The sequence below is a fragment of the Rhinolophus sinicus genome, linkage group LG04 (assembly GCF_036562045.2).
Source record: "Rhinolophus sinicus isolate RSC01 linkage group LG04, ASM3656204v1, whole genome shotgun sequence".
Taxonomy (NCBI): Eukaryota; Metazoa; Chordata; class Mammalia; order Chiroptera; family Rhinolophidae; genus Rhinolophus; species Rhinolophus sinicus.
In genome coordinates this window covers 164,050,775-164,070,563 of record NC_133754.1, presented here as the reverse complement: position 1 = coordinate 164,070,563, position 19,789 = coordinate 164,050,775, and the positions used below count along the sequence as shown (strand labels likewise).

At 41.5% G+C, this 19,789-nt stretch overlaps 1 protein-coding gene across 1 annotated transcript; it reads left to right on the top strand.

Annotated features, from left to right (window-relative positions):
* Positions 1–1,561: 1,561 nt before the first annotated feature.
* LOC109446143 (spermatogenesis-associated protein 31D1) lies at positions 1,562–18,299 on the top strand. The gene is given in 5 exon segments (XM_019729268.2): positions 1,562–1,659; positions 8,414–8,504; positions 13,381–13,451; positions 14,012–14,071; positions 14,327–18,299. Coding segments are annotated over 5 exon segments (4,293 nt in total).
* The last annotated feature ends 1,490 nt before the right edge of the window (positions 18,300–19,789 follow it).

Sequence of the window (19,789 nt, the reverse complement as noted above, 5' to 3'; positions counted from 1 at the left end):
TTCTCCTTATTATATTGTGATTAGAAACTATAATTATGTCTTATATGTACATATCATAAGAAATGAAATTTATTAATTTCTCTTTAACCAGCACTTCTTGAGCACTTGCTATGTGTCAAGCATGGGAGAGTCAAAGACAGAAGTCATGGTCCCTGCTGCGAGAAACCCACAACATAGTAGTGCCACAGGCATTTACAAACAGTTACAGCTCACTCACATCAGCATATAAGATCATGCTGGTTTAGGTCATGTAAACAGGCTTATATTGAGTGTGTGAGGTCTTCCAGTGTAAAGAATTTATCACAACCCTATGATAAAAAAACAAAAGGCAGTATTATCTGATATTTCATCAATCATGGGAATATACATGCTAGTATTACTGATATTCTGTTCTCCTCTTTACATATAAATATTGGATACATTTATCTTAAATAATTGTCAGAACAGCCTGATACCCTGTATCCTACATAAGTCAGAATCTCTGATGGTAAATGATATGTCATGACATTTTAAATACTAACTCTTTGCTGACGTGTGTACCTTCTGCCTGAATATGTGCTAGGTACTACGCTAAGCATGTAACACACATTATTTCATTCTAGTATCATACATGCAACAAGAAAAATGTAGATGTCATTACTAACATTTTTTTCACATAATGAAACTGAGTCTAAGAGAAGTAGGTAAATTATTCAGAATACAGTTTGAAACTGATAACATTAAACTAAGATGTAAATCTAATCCATCCACCTCAGTCTGCACGTTTAAGAGATGCCTCTCTAACTCAGTTTTGATAAATATTTTTAGGAATTGTTTTAAATGTTTAAACATTCTTTACTTAGGTCCCTCTCCTGCTCCCCATCTTCTGTCTCCCACCGCACGGCAACCAAGGAGAACATTCTTGTACATCTGAGAATGTTTAGTCTTTGGACATTTCTAAAAAGAAAGAAAAATTGCTATTTATCACCAAATAAATTTCCATTGTGCTATTCATCCTCCTCCTGTGTTCCCCCGAAAATAAGACCTAGCCGGACCATCAGCTCTAATGCATCTTTTGGAGCAAAAATTAATATAAGATCCAATCTTATTTTAAGACCAGGTATAATATAATGTATAATGTAATGTAATGTAATGTAATGTAATGTAATATAATATAATATAATATAATATAATATAATATAATATAATATAATATAATATAAAATATACAATATAATATAATACTAGGTATAATATAACATAAGGCCCAGGCTTATATTAATTTTTGCTCCAAAAGACACATTGGAGCTGATGGTCTGGCTAGGTCTTATTTTTGGGGAAACACGGAATGAGCTTATATTGTGTTTTCCCTTAGAACTTCTGAGGGCAGACATCATGTCTTAAACTTCCATTTATCCTTAACCTCCCGGTTCAGTTTCTGGCAGTTAGAGCTAAAAAAACAAAAGTCTGTTTGTCTGAACTAAAGACTGGATATGATATTGGAGTGGGACTTTAAGTGGTCATTGCTGTGGGCTTAGCAGAGCATGGTGACATCTGGAAGCTCTGACCAGAGGCCTCAGCAATGCCTGGTGATGTGTGGGAAGGGACGCCAGGGACGCTGATGCTGCCTCCAGGATATTCTAATGACAGAGTGCATGGGAAAAATGGTGAGCTCAATGAGTATGGGTTTTTGCTTGATTAACATTCGAGGTCAGGTCTTTATGAGTAGAAGTGGATAAGAAAAGTGAGGCAGTGATGCTTCTGTACTTTTTTGCACGGTGGTTCCAACACTGCTATGGCTCTTATCTATGATAGTGAGAGAAAGAGAGACAGACAGAGAAAGAGACTGTAGTCCACATCCTGAATCTACCTGCTGCTGCTTCCTAGGTCTTTAATTTAAGTAAGTGAATTTTACATTCCTTACAATGTATTTTCCTCCCAGGGTTGACACGAGATTTAAATGAGAAAACACTTACGTACATTGTGAAAAACCTGAAATTCTGCCATTATGCAAACAATGTTGAATGAATGGTAGCTACTGATACTGTGACTATTTTATTTTATTTTTTACTCCAAGCCCTTTAATATTCACTTAAATAGTTGAGGCACAAGCAATAAAACTGCATATTTTTGTCACAAGAAAAGTTTTGTATGATATCTGTATTATATACCATTGATCTCACAATCTCTACTGCAATAACATTTCATTAGCACATTGGTCCAAAGGTTGATTTAACAGGGTCAGAAAGGCAGGCAGGTGGATGATAAAAATATCAAACTTATTGAGGGGTAAAAGGGCTCAAACATTTACTGACTGCCTACTCTGCACACTGTACTAGGTTTTACATACGTTAAACGTGAATAAAATTATCTGTTAAGAGAATAGCACTGCTACCACCAGGAAAGTCTGTTTTAAATGCTCTTTCACTTTAAGTACAAATTGTGGAACCCAACAATAGATCTTTGCCCAAAGAAGTGTGCCAGTGTGCACTTATTTCCATTTCCAAAGACTTTACACAAGTGTGCAACGTAAACACATGGGAACACTCAAGCTGTTATCACTCTCTTTACATCTTGGCCGAGCTCCATTTAGCCAGCGTCACTGTGACTGTCTGGTTCCACCACCTAACACTTTAAATGGGAACCATGTCGGGGAGAAAACAATTTTTTTTTTTACCTAGCAACTAGCTTTCAAAAATTGTACCTCCTTTTAAAGCACCAAAGCCGTCCTTTAAATAAGAAACTATACTTGGCTTAATCAGCTCTAAAGTGAAGATACCACTGCCTTTTCAACAAGCATTACATCAAATCTGCTTATTTTTCAGAAAAGCCAAGTGATACCCAATGCCGACTACATTCCAGCTCTCCAGGGCACACAGTGATATTGTGACTATTTTAGACTGACCAGGAGTTATGCTTTCTCTACCCTTATGTCCCTGATGACAAATTTGAGCCCTACTTAGAGTAGTGAATCAACAAGCAATTACTAAAAGTGACAGCATTTTTCTGTTCTCTTGTCTGTCATCTCCAAAAGACCTTTAGGAAGCTGAGGTTATGCATCAGCAGTTTTCTAATTATCTATTAAAATCACCGAGAAATCTCTGCAAGAAATAAAGTTAAACAATTATAAAACACACATTTATATATTAAATTATTAATCACATACGTTCGGTTGAATTGACTTTTTATTTACCACTTGTCTAACTGACAGTAAACATAGTCATTCTCATTATAAACTAATTTGAAAAGGTAATTTTCCAATTAATAAATATACTCTAATGTAACTGTGTTCTTATGAGAAAATAATTATAATAGCTGCTGACAACTTTGGAAAAGAAAACAAAGGAATCAGTGGCAAGACTTAATAAAAAATCTGATGGGCTAAACTAGAAAAATTGAGAAGCACAATTCTTCCCCAAGAACAATTTGTTACTGATGATGAGAAATAACCAGAATGAAAGTTGTGAGATTCATAGTGAAAGCCCTCAGGGTAAAATTAATTTTTGTATAACACAGTTTAAAGGCACACAAAAGGAAATTGCTTGTGCCAGATGGGATACAAAAAACATTGTGAATAAAAATGAGCATCTCTTTTCTGCTTACAAATATTTGAATTAAGATGATATACCAGCTTGTCTAGTTAATGGAAGAAAGTATTGATGGTTACACAACTTGTAAAGATTTTCTCATTCTTTTCAAATGGACTTTGTCAACACAACAAAGTACTTTAAGCAATGTATTAAGCCTGGTACTTACTATCTCAGCACATTTTATTCTCTTTGAGTTATCATCCTAGATAAAGCAGGAGGAATACAAGGGATAAAGTATCAGATTTTGAGTCTGAGAACCACTATATATAAGCTCTTCTCTGGGCTCTACCATTGAGTGAAGGGTTGTAGGCAAGTCACACTCTCCAAGTGACAGTTTCCTCATTACTAAAATGAGGATAGGAATACCTGCCCTTCCATCAACTAATTTCCACGACAAAACGAGATAATGAAGGTACACATTTCTTGAAAACCATAAAGCATATGCAGATAAACATTCATTTTGTGGCTTATTTTTCTGGAAATGGCCTGAAAATGATCTACAATGTTGTCCTGTATCTTATCTGAACTGCTGGTTCACAGATGCTGGCTTTCTTCTTGTAATCTTGTGCATTTTTATGCATAACATTTCAAATCTAATCATTGAGGATGCATCTGATAGTGATCTCTCTCTGCTCTAAGCACTTATAATAGTTGTTTAGTATTTATCATATGCCACCATTCATCTTCATATTCACGTGTTCTCTCCACTTGGCTATAACATAAACTCTTGAATATTAATACTACTACGAATAATAGCTAACATTTATTGTTTACTACATGCCAGGCACAGACTGGGCTAAGCATCTTAAATAGACTATCAAATTTAACAGAAAGCATAAAATGCATCATATTTTTTAATGGGGTCACATGTTACATCTGCTATATAATGTGAATTAACATTACACACTCAGCAGGTCCCACTCTCCAAAAATTGAGAGACTAAAAAGCTATAGAAATACAAATTCCTATAGTGTAAACATTTGTCCTACCCGATCATTCAAAGAGCTTATGCCACAGAATGAGAGTGAGACCGTAGAGAATATGCTCTTTCCCCGGCTGAAGTCACTTCCCATGTACTTCAGAGTGTGAGCACCTAGCTATGGAAAGTATGACTATAAAACCTAAAGACAGATATTTTTCATACAATATGGACTTGAATATGGGCTGTATACGTTATCTGATACTAAACTGAGGAAAGTGTCAATGCTAGAGGGAAAACTGGCTCTATTAAACTTCATAAGAGAGGATGTGTGTTTCCAACGTGGAAACAAATTTCCAAGAAATTTTCAAAGCTATTTTGACTCGATGCATACCATGTTGAATCATCAATGAAGTGATAAAAAAGGGCATCAGCTGAAAGTAAGAAGTAAATAGGAGTTTTGAAAGTTTCAGCAGGAAGGGAGGGAAATATGTGAAATGGTTAGTGCTATGGTAGAGTGAGAGAGTACATGAATTTAGGAAAATGTAGGTTTGTCCAGCAATGGTAAAAATCTTCTGTGAATTTATGAATTTAAATTTAAAATTAGCATGATTGTGCCCTTTCTCCCAATATGTTTGCTCCAATACAGAGGAAGAAGTAGACAGGAGATTGTGATTGAGGAGTACCTTTACCATGTTAGTTATTGGGAGGGAGGGAGGGAGAAAGGAAATGTGGAGATTATTTCCATGCTGGGCCATGGACTCTAACTAAGCTGGGTAAAAAGAAAGTGAGGACATGGGTTAGGAAAGTGAACAATAAAAAAATAGTAGGGTCAATGTTTTGAAAATCCTAATGCAGACAAATAATCTTGGAGTGGGAGTACAAGAAGGAATACACTAAAAAAGTCAAGAAGTGTTGGTCCTAGAGTGGGATGTTAAAAAAAAAAAAAAATATATATATATAACAGAGTTGATTCTGTAATTGATTATGACAGGTTCTAGAGTGTGACTGTGGGAATGGGTGGTTGAAGTGGGGTAGATACTAAATGTCTACTATTAATGGCTACAACTTTATTATTCCAGCCCCTCTATTCAGAGATGAACCTTAATGAATCATAAAATAACTTTTTGACCAGTTATCTGTTTGGAGTCTGGAGCAGAGATTTCAAATTAGTCAATGCACTGCAAATGAACACATTTTTTGAGACCAACACTGTCCACCACTGTGTCCAGTGCATCTTTGCCCACTGGCATAGGAAACAGATTATAACCAAGATATGCAGGCCTGATTGAGTTTCTCTGTTATCCTTAGCCAACAACAAAGGCTGGTATTGAGTCAGGATGTACAGGTATGATGATATCAATTGCCAAAGGATTAAAATCGTTGCATATGTTTTGAAAAATAACTGCTACCGCAAGGCTCCCCTGTGCCCACTGACTTAGCTAACCAAGTCTTTTCTGTGGGAATACTCTGGGATGGCAGATAGATTCGTGTTTTTACATTTGTATTATATATTTTATTTTTATTTAAATAAAACTTGGGATTTCACAGAAATTATTGGTTAGAAACGATAAATTTATTTAAATAAAACAGAGTTGATTTAAAGAAACTTATTAAATAAATATTGGAAACATGGTATATGGATATGGTGAGTGTATGAAGGTTGTACTGAAATGACTGAGATTAGAGAATGGCAAGTGACAGAAAATTGCTCTACTCCTGTAACAAGGAAATATCCTAAAGAAATGGGGTTTTAGGAAGATTAATTCTGTTCTAGACAAAACCCATGAACACAAAACATTCATCAACAAACAGCAAATGTGAAAATGTCTCTTGCTATAGTAATAAAATAATGCATTTTCTAAGGAGGCCAAACTTGCCACATTGTCTGAATGTAATTTTCATAAATCTGCTATTTTTGTTTTAATGGCTTATGCTACTCTTATTTTTTCTAAGTAGAAGTTTTAAATTTTATGCAATCTGAGCAGTTGGTCTTTTGCTTTATGATTTCTTAAAAGGATTTTAAGCTTAGGAAGTCATCCTTGGTTTTAATTTACAGATCTAATACCTTATTTGGGTGGGCATTTGGAAAAGGATGTTTTAAAAATATTTAATTCTTAAATGTGTCTTGGATTTAATTTGTTATGCACTATGAAGGTTAGGTCTAAATTAATTTTATCCCCTTGAACTTCCTACCCAGTTATTCCTGCAGAATTTAGTTAATAGTTCTTCCATTCTGATGATGTCACTTTTATTTTCTAGGAAATTCTTACATGGAACAAAATCAATTTCTGGACTATCTAGTCTGTGTTCTATATCTATATATTTTCTCTTCTTTCAGTAGTGTCTCATTTTAATAATCATAGCGTTATAATACATTAAAATAGCTAGTATGGTTAGTCTCATCTCAGATTCTTCATTCAAAATTTTCTTTGATAAACGTACAATTTTTTCATCCTGAGAACATTAGAATCTAGTCAGATTCTCCAAAATTTCATAGAATATGAACTGGTTTTGTGCAAGTCATTCTGAGGGTTGTAATGACTTTTGTATAATACACTTATATATGCATGAATTTATGCACATTTTTAATCAACTGTGATGTTTGTGACTATACAGTACAGATAAGATCACAGTTAATTAGTCGGAAATAATAACAGAGACATTTTATCTCAGTTGCTTCCTTCACTTGAGCAGTTTAGTGTATAAATAGCCAAAATAATTTAAATCTCTTTTATTTTTGCACCTAAATGTCTGGTCAAGATGTTAACCAACAATCAAGTATCCAATGACAACATCAGGGAGCAGAATAGAAGAAACAATGATGAACATTGTCAGTGAATGGATTTAGAAACTCTTGAAGGGGAATTCACATTTCAACTCCTATTTTAACTTGAAATTTTTTATTATTCCAAATGGAAACCCATGATCTCTTTCTGCAAAGATCCTCACCTTAGGTGTTCATAATGTTTTTTCTGACTTCCCTTTGCCCTTCTCATCCTGGTGGTATCTGGGAGCAGGTTCTCCTGGCTCTGGCTAATTCTTGGTTCTCTTGAATCTCCCTTGACAGCAGAAAGCAGTGATCAGACAGTTTGGATGATTCAATGGAAAACTTAATCTAATCGTATCATTGCCACCTGTAAGAAAAAAATATGCTATAAACTAGAAACGTAAGGCTGGGTATTATCTGACTCCTGCAGGCCTTTCTTCCTTTTTTGTTCCGGTGATTGACTGCTAAAGGAATTTAAAGCATTATGTAAAATGTGGTAAACATTGATTTGTTGACATGGCCATTGAATTGGACAGCCTGCCTTTTGCAGGTAAAATGAAAGAGGTGTATTACAGATTCTAGATTTTATTTATAAGGGCAAATCATTTAAGTGTATTCACATAAATTGCTAACTGACACAGTGATGTCTTATTTTCTTTTAAACTAGACTTCCAGCTTTGAACACAGATGTAAAAGCAAAACACAACCACCACCAAAACAAAGGAATCTCTGTCAATATAACTCTTTAGCTGCAAAGACTGACAACCTGAAGAATAGAGTTCACATGATGTGATTGCTCAGTTCACTGATAGGGAGGACAGGAATCCTCAATTTGTAGCTGGCTAAGGAAGTCCATTTACAATGCAGAGAAGCTAAGAAATGGCAGGAGAAAGTGGAGAAACAGGAGAAGTGTCAGGAACAGAAGAAACAGCAGCCTTTAAAGAGGGTGGTATCCATGTTGAAGATGATTATGGTGACCACTGTTCCCTTACTGGGTCCCAATGATGTCTATCTCCCAGTACTTGTCCTTTTATAGTCCTTGCCCTTTGAACAGGAGCTGGGACTGTGGTTTACTTTAACTAACTGGAGGTGGCAGAGTGGTGCTGTATCAGTTCTTAGTCTATGCCTTAACAAGTTCTGCTTTTACGCTCTTAGGAGCCCTGATCCGCCTTATAAGAATTTTGTTACCCTGCTGGAACTACATGAAGAGGCGCTGGGAGAGAAGCCCAGCCATCCCAGATGCCAGGTAGCCCAGACCCCTGCTGACCTACTAGCTATTACAGATGAATCTACATGAGTGACCATTGGCAAGATCAACAGAAGAACCACCCAGCTAAGCCCAGCAAGACTGCAAAATTATGAGCCAAAAAATATTCACTGGTTTAAGCCAGTAGGTTTTGGGTGGGTTTTTTACATAGCTGCTGGTATGGTATGATAATAGAGTAGAAGAATCAGGAACCAAGATCCAATGACTCTACTTTCTGGGACAGCCCTGTGTAGAGAGAAGATGTAGGCCTGGGACCACAGCCAGCTTAGTTCAAATCTTTACTTCATTGCTTTTTAGCTCTGTGGCCTTGGGCAAGCGATTTAATCTTTCTGCACCTCAGTGTTTTCATCTTTAAAATGAAAAATATTTCTTCCCACACAGGATAGTTAAGCAATGAAATGACTGAAAGTTTGGGTCACATATTAAGAGCCCACCAAACATTAATTCTATTCCATTTCCTCCCTGAGATTCCCTCACTGCCTGAGAGCATAAAGGTGATCTAAACTACAATAACCCTTAAGGATTGTTCTAAAGGCAGTTCTATCATAGATTGGTGTTTTACTGTGCATGTGGATTGGATAAACACGATCATTGTGTTAACATGAAAAGAGGTAAATTTCTAAACTACAAGTAAAGGAGTATTTTTTTGTAAATCATGATAGGTTTAGGGGCCACTGCTGATGTCAACGCACATTTGTGTTTATATCCCAGACACCTGCTCTTCTGGAGTGCACAATTGTTTATTAGACTAAGCTTGGGACATCAAGGATCATTGAAGTCACATTTAGCTTATTTTATTGCAGAAGGCATATGCTGTATGTCTATTACAATTTCACAAAAAAAGCATTACTATCTGCATTGTTTGTTAAGTTCACTTAGGTAAAAATTGCTCAACTTGAAGAAGTACTGGATAACATTTAGAGCTTTTTGAGTACTTATGTTTATACTAGAAGGTGATTTATGGCCCTGAAAAGAAAGGAGTCCCACAATAAATATCTACATTATGTTAAAACTATGTATAAACCAATTTTCCAAGCAATCGGTGAAAATACACACAGACACACACACACACAAACATAAACACATGCACAAAAAAGGATTAAGGAGACAAGAAATAATCCTGCCCTGGACTCAGTTTTCAATTTGTAAAATAAGAAAGCCAGACAGAAGGTTCTCCAAGGTCACTTTCAGGTCTGAGTTTGGTAGGCATCTCAAATCCAGTAATTATTTCAGGAGTGTTCTTATGACCTGAGCTGGTCCTATTCAACTGAATATTGGGACTGTAGTTAGAACAATGGGAAAACAATTCTGTCTTTCCTTCTAAGAAGCCCTCTTGGGAGCACAGGAGATGAGGCTTGAGAATGAGTCAACTCTGAGAAAGAAGAACCAACGGAGTCAGAAGCTGAATATACTGCTGCTGTGTTGTGGAGATATAGAAGCCAATAAAAGACAATTAAAAATTTTAAATTGTCATGTATTGGCATCTGTTTTAAATTCATCTGATTTTCTATCACCTACAAGAAAGAGTCCTATGTGATATGGTGATAATTTGCATATTTCTCAACAAGCACTCAGCCATCTTCTCTTTTGCCAGTGATGCTTCCAACACAGAGATCTGACTGTGCCTTTCTTCTGGTTAGGAAAACCTCAGCTTCCCACTGCCCTCAGTTGAAGGTCCAAGCTTCTTAAACTGTCCTTCAACCTCTTTCATAAATGACTCTCGTTGTACATTTTAACCTCATTTTTTGCTACTCTCATCCTTAGGTACATAGCCTACGCTGATTGTGACCAGACATGTACCTTTATGCATCGTATAGTCTTGCTCATGTTCCCTCTGGCTGCATTGCACTTCCTCTACCCACATCCTTTTCTGACTTTCTAAGAACAGAAACTTGAGAATATGAGGTGTTCCTTATTTCTAAATGTTAAGCGTACACATCACTGTCACTCCTGCTGATTCAAGGGCTAATTTTGAGAGTGCTGGCAGGACGGTACATGGATGCACCCTGATAACTGATAAAAACTGCATTTAGACCCCAAAGACCTCATTTCCTACAGAAGCTAACATGGTTATATACCAAAATCTCACAAAGCAACAAGTTTTCACAAATTGCGACTTTATAATTGCAAAAATGAAAAAGCAAGAAATGAAAACATACATCAGCACCAAAACATGTACACAGACCTTCACAGCAGGTTTATTCATGCTAGCTAAAAAGGGGAAACACCCAAATGTTCGTCAGCTGATCGATATATACACAAAATGTGGCATCTCCACACAATGGAACATTATTTGCCATATAATAAATAAAGCACTGATACATACTACAACAGAAATGAACCTTGAACACATGCAAAGTCAAAGAGGCCAGATACAAAAGGCCACATACTGTATGATGCCATTGTATGAGATGTTCAGAATTCACCAAACTGCAGAGAAAGTAGATTGGGGGGAAAATTGGGCTGGGGGAAATAAGAAGAGTGAAGGGTGAAGGCCAACGGGAACAGAGTTTCTTTCTGAGTGTGGAACGTGTTCTAAAATTGATTGTGATGGATGCACAACATGGTGAATATGCTAAAAGCCACTGAATTGTATACTTTTAATATGTAAGTTGTACGGTATGTGAATGATATCTCAATATGGTGGTTTTCTTTAAATAAAGTTTATTAGAGCTTCATTCATCGTTGTCAAAACTGGGAAGCAACCAAAATGTCCAGGGTGAGTAGATAAAGCAACTGTGGTACATTCAGATAATGGCATATTATTCAGTACTTAAAAGAAATGAGATATGAAACCATGAGAAGACATGGAAGAACTTTAGATGCATATTACTCATGAAAAAAAGCCAATATGAAAAGGCTACGCACAGTGTAATTCCAACTAGATGACATTCTGGAAAAGCAAAACTCTGGAGATGGTAAAAAGATCAGTGACTGCCCTGATTAGAGGGGAGGAAGGGATGAATAGGCATAAAATGGAGGACGTTTAGAGCAGTGAAACTACTCTGTTTGATAAACGGGGGACATATGTCATTATACACATTTCTCAAAACCCATTATTTGTACACCAAGAGTGACCCCTCATGTATTAAAACTATGGGATTTGAGTGACAATGATGTATCCGTATAGGTTCATGGGTCGGTGGATAGTGATAGTGAGGAAGGTTGTGTGTGTGTGTGTGTGTGTGTGTGTGTGTGTGTGTGTGTGTAGCATGTTCTCAAAGTGTTTGTGCAATTTAAGCTTCACTAACTCCAGAGAGGTAAGTGCTACAGACTTATCCCCAAGATCATTTGAAGGTTTAATTATTTACATTTATTTGATACTGATTTCAGTTTTGTGAATGCTGAATAATGAATTATTCATTTTCATTACATGAGTTAACCCCTCTGATTGAAGAGAGTAAGGGCTAACTGAAACAAAAATCTAAAATTTGCGATTCAACATTCAAACAACTCAGTATAAGAGAACTTTAAGTTCTATATCTGGGTTCATGTGAGACAAAATATTCTATAGGAAAGATGCATTTGAGGACATAGATGATCCTGTATGTAAATGTCGGGGTACAAGCAAACATTCCAGGCAGTATTTCAGACTTTTGTGGTGGTGGACATGGTAAACCCCAAGTCAAGGTCTCCATACAGTAAAGGGGGACCCAGGTGATATCTGGGTTACAGGTGGAACGAGCAGAACATTTCATTAAGGCAAATATACAATATGATGAAAGGTGGACTGGAAAATAGGAGGGCAGGTAGGGCAGAGGAACCTAGAAGCCCAAGAGGGGTGGAGGGATCTGCTGGGCTGGTGGGTGGGGCAGGTGCTGTGTCACAAGCCCTTGTGACTCACCAATGGTCTGTGACAGCAGGCCTGTCAATAAAGTCAAGAGTCTTGAGCTCTCAGAGCTCAGTTGACTTAGGCAGCCTAGCTATTCAGATAATGGAATTCATACTATGGAATGTTTTCTCATTTCTGAATAGCCTTTGTGAACCTTGTCTATGCTTCCTCTCAAGGTCCTTCAATGCTAACTCCAGCCTCACTTGCGTGTGTGTGTTGTGGCTGCTCCTTCTGTTCCGGTGCTACCTGCAGGGGATTCCATCTTCACCAACAGTCTGGGAAACTAAAAACAGGCACAAGGTAAGGAACCCTGAGCGAGTCCCAGTAGACTTTCCTTATTGTTGTTTCCATTTCTAGTCCCACCTTTTAAAATGAGCATGGTTGGCTCAGAGTAACACCTGAAGTGAAGAGTCTGAGAGGATAGGACATCCTTGAGGAGAAAAGGCTGGGCAGGACTAGGGGTTCAGCCGGGACTGTTTTCTTGGAGGCTCACAGACCATGTGGGTGGATTCCAGGATCAAACCCCAAACAGTGATTTCCTGGCCCTGGATTGGGTTATTTAGACAATTTGGGATCTCTGAAGGAGAACAGAATCCCCGGTGCTTCATCATGGTCACATTCCCACGTCAGGCATCACTCCACGGAGGCTTCCTCTGTGTTGGGCTGAGCAGTGCTGAGGCCTCTGAGAGCTTGTGAGCAGAGGCTGGAGCCTGAGCTCTGCTCCAGGTTACAGGGTCCTCTCGGAGGGAGCAGAGATGTGACTGTTGGCCTCACATACTACACTCTCCTTGAGCAGAGGACTTCTCACTGAGAATACCAAGTGTGGACTTCATAGACAAAGTCCTTCTTTGAGTTTTTCAAAGAAGGAAAAAATGGAAAACACTTTGATACCATAAAAATTGATAAAAGAAAGAACACAAAGTTCTACCAATCAAAATAGTCAATTAAAACTACTCTTGGATCACGAATGCCTGAGTTTTCTGCAGAGAGAAGTGACTGAAATGATTCTCTTCTTTTTCTCAGCATCAGGGCAGAGCCAGGAGGAGAAGGAAGGGTGGGACACGGAAAGGTAAGGTTCTGCCTATTCCACCTGAGCTCTCCAAGGGGAGAGCGTTGTGAGCTCTCTGTCCTTTCCACGAGGTCCCAGGTCCATGAACTCTGAGGATATATCAGTTGCTAGATAATAGTACCTCTCAGAAAACAGAGCCCTCAGGGAAGAGGCTCATGGGAAGGCAGTCAGACCCTGAGACACTTCTCAGGTACCCCGCTCTGCCATCCCTGGGCCTGAGTGGTGATGGACCTGAGCAATGGATATTGTCCAATAGATGTGGAGACTCGGAATTTGTGTCTTCTGACCTTGTGAAAGTACTTTGACTTTCTGGATAAGCAGATTCCTCTCTGAGGTAACCACTGACCTCTCTGTTTCACACAGTGGTTTTGAGCATCAAATGAGATAATCTATGTGAAAATACTTTACAAATGAAGCAACAGACACATGGGAACCATGCTAATATTAACATCGACCATTTGACCTCATCTACTTGTGGCTTTCACAGTCTAATATCACAAGGGTCTGCCATAAAGAAATTCCTATATAATACCTATGTTTCTACCTTCATCCCATGTAACTCTCTCCTGGTTTCTCAGGGTGTAGATACACGTATTACCAGAGGGAAGAAGAGGAGAAAAAGAGGCTGATTTCTATCCTGAAAAGGTGACTAGTCTTTCCCCCTCTTTCCTGATCCCTTTGGGGGTGTTCTATGCAATTCCAGGGATTCAGTGCAGCCTTCCGTAGTCATGGGGTGGAGTAGCCATAGGAACGGGGATGTGAATGAAGGCCTGGGGTGAGTGCTACTGAGTGTATTGTGAAGTCATAGATGTGGGGCAATGGGAAGGGCAGCAGGCTTCAGGTGGCCCCACCCCACAGGGCCATGAGGTCCTCCATCCTTTGTTCTGGTCCTGGCCGCAGCTTTGTACCTCCTGTCTCTTGCAGTCCACTGGGCCAGCATTATGATACCATGCGCTTTCGTCGAATGTTATGTCCAGACCCCTTTTGTGAAATGTGTAATCATGCAACTGCCGAGATCAATAGTCTACTATTCCAAGAGGCCCTGGAAGATGCCACACCCTCTGTGTCCCCTTTGGCTTCTACAGCTTCTGTGACTGAATCATCGTTCCCTCTGTCCCCTGCCTTCTCGGCACTACCTCCAGGACACCCAATACCAGCCCCTCTGCCTGAGCCTTCCTCATCGCCACCCCCAATTCTCTCCACTAATGCAATGACCCCCTTACCCAACTCTCCTTCACTTTTATCACCGGGTCACTCTTTGCCACCAAAGCTTTTTCATCCCTTGGAATCCAAATTCCCGGCAGAACATTCCCAAGGCCAACCTCCTGGCACCCCATCATGTGGCATTTCAAGAGCGGATCTTCTTCTCCAACTGGAGGCCCCTTTGACCCTGAATACCCTCTTTCTTGACCCTTCCCTTTACCACCATATCGACTCCTTACCAGATTTGTCCCAGAAATTGATCCCCACCAATTCATCTGCATACGACCACGAAGCAGCAGTGCGGTCCACCTCACCATCACCAGACTCCAATTTCACTGTGACTCGATCTGAACAACCTAAGTCAGACAACCACCTCACTTCTTCAACAACAATGTTAGAGTCAGCTGCTGATAAGCAGGACTCAGTCGTCACCCTCCCTTTCGTGAACAGCAAAGACAAACCAACGGAAGTGCATGTCTGTCAGCAGCCCTCACATCCTGAGGCCTGGGAGGCTTCCTTGCTGGAAAATCATATCTGTCTTTTCTGGGGTTTCCCATCTTTGCACAGCGAGTCCTTGTCCGCTGTCCATGTCCTGGGTGACTATTCCTCTATCTTTATTTTCAACAGAATATCAAATGCCTCCACATGCCAAGAATACCCGATACTTTTCCATCCCCTACCTCCGTCCTTGCCTGAGGTCCAGCCTCAGCCTTTTGCTCAAACCCTGCCCCAGGCCCACCTTCTGTCCCCACTCCCAACCCTACCCTCTGGTCCTCTGCCCCAGAGTAGCAGGTCTGGAGTGCATTTCCATCGACCCCAAAATGAATCAGACACGATCACCACATCTGAAATGCAGCATCTCGAGTGGCATGTGTTGCGGAAGCAACAGGAACGCTTGTGGGGTCTACCCTCTGTGGTCCAACAATCTCACGATGCCTTTTATTCTTCAGCTCCCCACTATGCTTACTGCCGGCCCTCCCAGGCCCAGGTTTCAGTCTCCATCCTTCTTGGAGACATTCCAATGCTCAGCAATGAGCTTCGCAAAACTCTAGACCATCACCTGCGAAAGAGGCTCATCCAACACCGGTGGGGCCTGCCCCGCAGAATCCATGAGTCTCTCTCCCTGTTGAGGCCTTTGAGCTATTGTGCAGACACATCTGAGTCAAAGAGCAATTACGGACTGTCCTGGATCTGTGCATACAAAGGACAGAATAGCAAAAATCACCTTGTTTGCCTGAGCCCACCCAGCAGCTCCTCTGACAGCAGCACAAACGAGGAAGATGAACTGAAAAGTGAGGGAGACCGCCCAGAGAATGGCCGAAAAGATGATGTATCAAGAGACGCAGAGAGCTCTTCAGCTAAAGATCCGGGGTATAACTCCGAGGAAGACCCAGACAGTTTTATGATGGGTCTGTCGGGAGGAAGTCCAATGGTGTTAAGGCAGCGTCTACGCCAGGGACAAGTGGAAAATGTCCTGAAAGTACATTCGGGCACCAAGTTCGAGGACATTAATGCGGGTCGGCTGCCTGTGCCTGTGCACCGTGCATGGCCTGCTATGAAGCAGATCCCGACTCTGTCTGTGAATGCCCACACTGAAACAAAACGGAGAAGTGCATCACCATCAGTGGGTGGGGACTGCTGCCTGAACACCTGCCAGGATCTCTCCTTCCTTGAGTGCTGTGCGCAACAGTCGCTGGAGAGCCACATGAAAAAATTTTGTCTGAGGATGCGGTATGGCCTTCCCTCCAAGGTCCTTGAATCCTTAGAGATCGCTCAATTGAAAGATATCTCACTGTATTCCAACCTTACTTCCTCAATGAACCTGGGTTCTGAGGTGAGCTCCACATCTGGGAGCTTCATGCCCCTCAGAGGAAGTGCTACATCTCTCCATGGAGATGACATGACAACAGCACACTCATACTCAACCTCCATTCCAGCTCATCCTCTCCCTGCAACCTCGTACGTGGGCCAGGAAGGACAGGGGACTCTGAGTGAGTCACCCTCTGATATCCAGCGTGGCCTTACAGGGGACATCCAGAGAATGAGGGAGGCCGGACAGACTCTTCTGCCTGTCACACAAAGCATCACTGACCAAGAAAGTCTGAAACAGACTCTACTAATCAACACACCCTCCCCAAAGCTGCCCACAATGCGACCTGCGGCCAGACACGAACGCAAGGATCAGAGTGTAATAACCACTGATCAATCAGAAAGGCCAAAGGGCAAAGAGATGGAGAACCAATCAGAATCTGTTTCCGTGCCTGTGACCAGGGTGCTGTTCAGGGCTAAGGAGCTCAAGGGACTTCAATCAAATACTAGTGACATCCTGACAACTAGCAAGCCGGGAATCTCCCAGGGGATCCCTGTGAATGAGAATAAAAGAGAAACTACTGTGAGCCCTGAAAGTCCCCCAGCAAAAATGCTATTTCTCCAAAATGCTAAATTACCAGACTCTAGGGAGCATCTCTCTGGTGAGTTACAATCTGAACCAGAGAACAGGGAGGGTAGCCAGGCCGAAGGCCCATACAGTGACATGTCCATTGCCTCAGATGGGTTGACTTACACCGCCCCCCGGACTCACGCTCAGGGTGTCTCCAGGATGGACATGGGAGCTCCCCAGGTAATGCACGTGTGTTTGGAGGACCGAGGAGTCTGTGTGCAGCAGCGGCAGGAGCCTTGGCTCCCTGAGCACATCTTAAAGTGCGGCCGAGATAAGAATTTCCCACAAGCAAAAAGGAGAGGGAGCCATCAAGGCCCCAGGTCAGAAGCACTTGGTGGAGGGGATACAGGGCTCGAAACATCCCGGCCTGGAATGAAGAGTGTTCCTCCTCAGGAGGTAGCATTAGAGGAGGTGCTTGGGAGCAAGTCTTCCCAGACCCTGGCACAGCAGGGGTTGTCTCCCCTTGAAAGACTTCTCAGAATAAAAATGAAGCGCTTCTTTCGATGGATTTGCCCTGGGGTAAAATGTGAACAAGAAAATTCCCAGGAAAAGTGTAGCCCCTTATCATCTGCAGGGAGCAGAGGCCCAGATAAAAGTACAAGGGCTTTCACTGGGGCGATCAAAGGCCCAAAAGTCATGACAGGCATGGGGAAGTTTCTACAGGAGAAACTGGGGCGTCGGCATACAACAGATATGCCCTGCACCCAAGAGCGCCTTCCTTCCCCAGTGAAGCTTGGGCAAGCCCAGCAGAAGGCACAAGTACGAGCCCAGGCAGGGCTCATCAGGAGGCATCCTTTCAACTCCAGGCCTCCCTGCTGTAAAGTGACAAAGTCATGCCAACAAGCTTCTGGCTTTGCTGGCCAGAGCTCTACTCGTCTTAGACACATCCAAGACAGGGACAGACAACCCCACCAGAAAGCTGGGTCATTGAAGGAACAGTTGTTATATCAGAAGCGCTTCCAATCCAGGCCCTGCAGGGAGACTATGCCCCATCCAAGCCCAGGCCAGAGTTCTACAAGTCTTAGACAAACCAGAGACAAGGGGAGACAACCCCAGAAAGCTACAGCATTTAAGGAGCAGAGCTCATGTGAGAAGAATCCTTGATCCATGCCCCACAGGGAGGCTGTGCCCCATCCAAGCCACACCTACCAGCATCATGGTGGCCAGGGGCATCAGGCTGCTCTCACCCCTGCTGAATGCATGGCTTCAGAGATGGGTCTCTATTACTGAGACACAAAATCATTCTTGAGCATTTCCAGGGAAGACATTTTCCCTCCCCCAGCTAAATTCTTCCTTGTGGAGAGAATTGATTCTCCTTAATAAATGTTTCTCCATAATAGTGATACCTTTCTGTGTACTGTGTTGGGGGCATGGGTTAGGGTAACTCAGATCTTGTGCTTAGGGAAAGGAAGGAGTTAGGTCAGCTCTTACCGATTGCTTCTGTTGGCTTCTAAAAGGTGACTGGTCCCCTGGAGCTCTAGTTGAGAAGTAGGTATCATGTGCCCCCAAAAGCCCATTTCATCCCTGATGAAGTGTGAGGAGATGGGCTGTGTCTCCTGCCTCGTAGCTTAGGCGTAATGAGCACGTGCAGCAGCCCACAGCTTCCCCCTCATGGATGCTATATATCCTTTAGGGCGGTAGGGAAGACAGGCCTTCTATACCTGAAGAAAGTCAAGGACAGGTCTATCTTCAGAGAATATTGGTGAAGAAGAGACAGTGGCTTAATCATTATTTAGAAATCACTGATCAGAGGATCCCAGGGTGGGTGACACCTCAATGCGTGTGTTTGAGGGGGGTATACTGCTACAGTGGATCCTGGGTTGGTTGGGGTCGGTTCTAGGAACAGCTAGATGCTGCTTCAAAGTCTGTCTCATGGGTCATGCTAATGTGCCAGGGAAGCATCCTTTAAACTCGACACTGAAGTTTTCCTGCTGGAAAGTCACCTTCTGGACCTGGTTCCCGTCCCTGCATATTTCTTCAGGCTGTCAGATTGGTGATATCCTTTTTTGGACAGTGAAAGCATCACTCAGCTGTCAGTGGTAGGATTGTTGAACATGCAGCCACCTACGTTCCACGGTAAAAAAGAGCTGTTAAGTAAGGAAAGGATGCCTTAGAGTGAGTGGGAAAGAAGGAAGAGGGCAAAGAATGACCTGTGGGTGGAACAAAGTCTCTGCGTCATCATCCCCACACTGGGACTTTGTCTTGCTCCCAGCTTCTTCAATCTTATCCAAGCTCTACCGACTCGAGGCTGATCAGAGCACCGCACAGCATACTGATGCCTTATGCAAAAAAGGCACAGAGCTATTGTTTGAGTGGTAAAACAATATTTGCAGGGATGTCAAGGGGCATGGCATCCCTGTCTTTGAGGAAGGTGATCTTGGTGCCTTCCTTCCATCCATGCTTGATGCAAATATACATGATCTTGCCCTTAGCGTGTACCGTTCAGCTCTGAGGATGGAGACATCACCTGTGATTTTCATGGTTGTAGTGGAGTCCTAACCAATCTCCCCCAGAACACCTGTAGCTCATGAACCAGAGGTGGGTTACAGCTATTTGGGGGCTCACCGTGGATCTCCATGGAATGCTTTTATTAGCCATGACTACACATATACCCACCCTTACAACAGGGGCCTGGAGAGAAGGCAGCTCCACTTTACAGACTCGGTCTCAAAAATGGAGTGAGTGTCCCGGAAAGCACTTGAGTTAGTTTTCCCAGCAAG